The 4,893-nt window shown below is 34.9% G+C and overlaps 1 protein-coding gene across 1 annotated transcript; it reads right to left on the reverse strand.

The window, feature by feature from the left end:
• Nucleotides 1-1,392: 1,392 nt before the first annotated feature.
• LOC128639569 (uncharacterized) lies at nt 1,393-4,500 on the reverse strand. The gene is made up of 6 exons (XM_053691704.1): nt 4,213-4,500; nt 3,386-3,544; nt 2,416-2,517; nt 1,892-1,963; nt 1,670-1,732; nt 1,393-1,584 (listed from the first exon to the last, which is right to left on the reverse strand). The coding sequence occupies exons 1-6, from the start codon at nt 4,469-4,471 to the stop codon at nt 1,466-1,468; spliced, it is 774 nt and encodes a 257-aa protein (XP_053547679.1). The 5' UTR covers nt 4,472-4,500; the 3' UTR covers nt 1,393-1,465.
• Nucleotides 4,501-4,893: the final 393 nt, after the last annotated feature.

The raw sequence follows: 4,893 nt of genomic DNA on the forward strand, positions 1-4,893 counted from the left end.
GCGATTAGCATCGTACTGGTTTAGCGAATTTGTTGATAAATTTTGGTGTTTTAGGTCGCGAATTACCAGTTTCTAAATTTTGACGACTATTTGTTATATGAAGCATTATTTTACTCTAATTATTTCAACTCTATACCTGACATCTGCACATATCTTATTTAATATAATCAGATATATCTATCTATATATATATATAGATATATATATATATATATATATAGATATATCTCTATATATATCTATATATATATCTATATCTATAAATATATATATATATAGATATATATATATAGATATATATATAGATATATAGATATATAGATATCGATATATAAATACAGATATAGTTAAAGATAGATATATAGATAAAAGTATATATATATAATGAGAGAGAGAGAGAGAGAGAGAGAGATAGACACTGTGGCCCCTATTTATCAAAGGTGTTGCGGACCTGATCCGACAATGCTGATCAGGTCTGCAACACCTCACTAAATGCGGAGAGTAATACGCTCTCCGCATTTAACATTGCACCAGCAGCTCACAAGAGCTGCTGGTGCAACGCCACCCCCTGCTGAATGGCGGCCAATTGGCCACCAGCAGGGGGGTGTCAATCAACCCAATTGTACTTGATCGGGTTGATTTACGGCAATTCCTGTCCGCCTGCTCAGAGCAGACGGACAGGGTTATGGAGCAGCGGTCTTTAGACCGCTGCTTCATAACTAGTGTTTCTGGCGAGTCTGAAGACTTGCCAGAAACAGGGGCCCACAAGCTCTGTTCGGAGCTTGATAAATGGGCCCCTGTATGTCTGTTTGTGTGTATATATATATATTTATATACCTGTTATGTCCAATTACTAAATTGTTTGATATGTTCATCAACATTGTAATATTTTTAATAAATCAACATTGTTCTTCATATCTCATTATGTATTCATATGAATCATTTTTGATTGATGAAATATATTATCGATTGTATCAATAATATATTAAAAACATGTAATGTGAATTATTACTCAATTGAGTTTTATATTTAAAAAAAATGTCATTTCATATGTTAAAGGGACATCAAACTGATATATGTAATTTCATTTTGCCGATAGACAAAACCTTTTCAAGCAGCATTAATCATTTTCACTTCTATTATCCCTCAGATATTTTTATTTTATAAAATAACAATGCACATGTGCAAGCCAATCACATAAGGCATCCATATGTAGACATAATTGAGCAGCTATATGGTTTTGAAAAATATGTTTGACATCAAAGGATAGATATAAATTTATAACCAAATAATAATCTACCACATTGCATGCTATTTATAGATGATTAAACATATATTTTATGTTCATGTCCCTTTAAGATAATCCTTAAAATAATGGAGTGACACATGATATTATAAATATAAATTTTTAATTATTCATAAAATGATTGTTGTAAAACAAAGAAAAATATATACAATGAATTTCTTAAAGATTTTGAAGTGAATGCTCTAGTACTCTTGCAGCCTCTACAAAATTTCGCAGTGCCTGACGAAGGTCCCTGAATTGTGTAACTGAGGGCTCTGTTTGTGTCCCTATTTCAACCGCTGTAATAAAAACACAAAATTAGTTTTGTTACAACAATTCACTTTCCAGATATAAGTAAAAAAACATCATATGAAATCTTCCTACTTTCTTTTTTTTCCACCTCATCCTCTGCTGTGGCTGCATATTCAGTGCCACTGTCTGTTTCAGCTGTCCGAGAATCGCAAAAAATATATTGTTATTGATCTTGAATATGCGTCAAGGGGCCTACATTATACTCCACATTGTTTACAAAATATACAATATAGGGTCTACAAATTCAAAATAAATATAGCAGTGAAATAATATATGATAAATGCTTATGCTTACATTCACTTTCCGCCTCCTCCTCTTGTCTCTCCTCCGGACTTAGGGCTGATGTAGCATATGCATCACTGTCATCTGTTGGAGAAGAAACACAACCCCCCCAGAAAAATCATTGTTATGGATGCAGAATTGTTGTCAAGGCCTAGATTATCCCCCACATTGTTCTAGAAAGCAAAAAGATACAAGTGTCTGCAGATTATTTCCAAATCAATGTGGAATTTTAACAAAAGAGAACATGATAGATTCCTACCTTCATTTTCAGGCTCATCTTCCTCCTCTGCCGTCACCAGTGTAGGACAGGCTTCTGAGGAAATCTCCTCCTCGGATGATGAGGATGATTCATCACTTTCATCTGTTGGAGAAGAAACACAACCCCCCCCGAAAAATCATTGTTATGGATGCAGAATTGTTGTCAAGGCCTAGATTATCCCCCACATTGTTCTAGAAAGCAAAAAGATACAAGTGTCTGCAGATTATTTCCAAATCAATGTGGAATTTTAACAAAAGAGAACATGATAGATTCCTACCTTCATTTTCAGGCTCATCTTCCTCCTCTGCCGTCACCAGTGTAGGACATGCTTCTGGGGAAATCTCCTCCTCGGATGATGAGGATGATTCATCACTTTCATCTGTTGGAGAAGAAACACAACCCCCCCGAAAAATCATTGTTATGGATGCAGAATTGTTGTCAAGGCCTAGATTATCCCCCACATTGTTCTAGAAAGCAAAAAGATACAAGTGTCTGCAGATTATTTCCAAATCAATGTGGAATTTTAACAAAAGAGAACATGATAGATTCCTACCTTCATTTTCAGGCTCATCTTCCTCCTCTGCCGTCACCAGTGTAGGACATGCTTCTGGGGAAATCTCCTCCTCGGGTGATGAGGATGATTCATCACTTTCATCTGTCCGAGAAGAAACACAAACACAAATGATTATTTGGTAGATGAATATGTTTAAAGTTATATGTTATGACCATCATTGCTGTTAGATGGTTGTGACAACCTCATGCTTTTAAAAAAGAAATATTACATATTAGCTATTCCATTCCGTTACCTGCTAAGACCTGCAATAACCACAAAGGTCACAGATGCACTTCAGCAGATAATGGGATACAGCATATTGTAACAATGTCTTGTCCTCCCTTATCACCTTTTGATGCTTAGCACTGTTCCAGTTTCTCGTGTGTAATGCTTTTCACACCAAATATTTAAGCAGTTAATTTAGCAAATCTTTTGAATTAGCAATGCCTATAAGCATTAATCATTGCGTGTGCCCTGTCTTCTCTACAGAATCATTCACATTATCAGTCACTGTACTATATGCTTGATTTTAGATAGAGGACAGTACAGATGTGATGCACATCCAAATTTTGATTCCCTATGCAAATAACGTGTGTGCCTAGGCCATAATACATCCCTGAGGAATCAGCATTACGAAATTTAAAATATTTTGATATCTCATTTTAATGTAAATAATGAGATCTTGTAACATTACCTTCATTTTCACTCATAGCTGAGGATGTCTGGGAGTCCTCATCACCCTGAGGTTGGAGCAAAGTCAGTGGCAGTGGTGGTGATGACCTGTTGCTCACTGGGCTGCTGTGGGATACCGGCAGCAGATACCTAGGTATCCTCTCCCTTGGCCTTGATAGGTCTGCAATTATAAAGTATTCATGTCCACATTACAACTATTCACTTTATACTACTATGTCTAATGCTCATGCAGCTTCCAAAATTGGACATTGTACACTCCAGATTAAATTAATAATAACAACACATATATCATATATCATATATCTATATATTATACTATATTTTCTGAATATTTATCATAAGTAAATGATTGTTTACCATTTATGCTTTCAACAATTTAAAGGTACAGTCTATGCACAAAAATAAATTCATGATTCAGATAGAGCATCTTTTTTTAAACAATTCTACAAATTACTATTATTTTATTTGGCTATTGGTATTCTTAGTTTAAATGTATTTCATATAGATAACACTGTGCTTGTGGAGATAAAGTTATCTGGTAGCAGGCACTGATTGGCTAAACTAAGTCTGTCAAAAGAAATAAAATAAAGGGGCATTTTGCAGAGGCCTAGATACAAGATAATGACAGAGGTTAAAAGTATATTATAGTAACTGTGTTGGTTATGCAAAACTGGGGAATGGCTAATAAAGGTATTCTCTAAATCTTTTAAAACAATAATAATTCTGATGTAGACTATCCCTTTAACAGTCAACATTTTACATGCTTTATTTTGGTGCGTCATATGTTTCGACAGAGATTAAACAGAAAACAAAAAAATTAAAACTTACATCTCCGAATGAGCGACCTCATGGCCGTATAGCGTTCTGGCTCTCTGCGTCTCAGGTCACTGAATCGTCTCAGACACTGTCGTCGCCTCCTATGTATACCTGAAACGCGTCTCATCCTGCGCATCATCTCATATATTATTTCATCCCGTCTCTCGTGCCTAATACCGCGCACACCACCGATTCTCCTCGGGAAATACCTGTTCATTCCGTAAACAAGTATAATAAGCTCCCCATCTGTGAAAATTGGTGTTCTCGACATACTTGTAAACTCACGGAAACAAAAATAACTTTTTTTTAAGGCGACAATAAATATACTAGGTATACAGCTGTCTCATTGGTTATTGAAAATATAAATTTTAGTTTCGCTTATTGATTGGAGGGACATCTGAATAATATTGTATGCAACAGCGAATCACTAAACATGATGAGCGTCATCTAAATATTAATTTTAAATGCGTCACCAATGTACGTTTTAAAAACCAATAGAAAATTATATTATCTGCGTCACAAACAAAAACAGAAATAGCGCATGAAAAACCTTATGGCCCCATAGGCCTGTTGATTAAAAAAAAACATCTTGTAAATTATATGATTAATGTTATTAATAGTGAACAAAATGAGAAATATCAAAAAAATACATACCTATGGGGTGTTGAAATCAGAGATCCTCCAATTTATTCG

Source organism: Bombina bombina, chromosome 9 (genome assembly GCF_027579735.1).
Source record: "Bombina bombina isolate aBomBom1 chromosome 9, aBomBom1.pri, whole genome shotgun sequence".
NCBI lineage: Eukaryota > Metazoa > Chordata > Amphibia > Anura > Bombinatoridae > Bombina > Bombina bombina.

Coding starts and splice junctions, on each gene's coding strand:
- LOC128639569 (XM_053691704.1), bottom strand. CDS start 4,471: ATGTCGAGAACACCAATTTTCACAGATGGGGAGCTTATTATACTTGTT. Junction 2,518..3,385: donor AGCTATGAGTGAAAATGAAG/GTAATGTTACAA, acceptor CTTCTCCAACAG/ATGAAAGTGATGAATCATCC. Junction 1,585..1,669: donor TGAGGTGGAAAAAAAAGAAA/GTAGGAAGATTT, acceptor TTTTTATTACAG/CGGTTGAAATAGGGACACAA.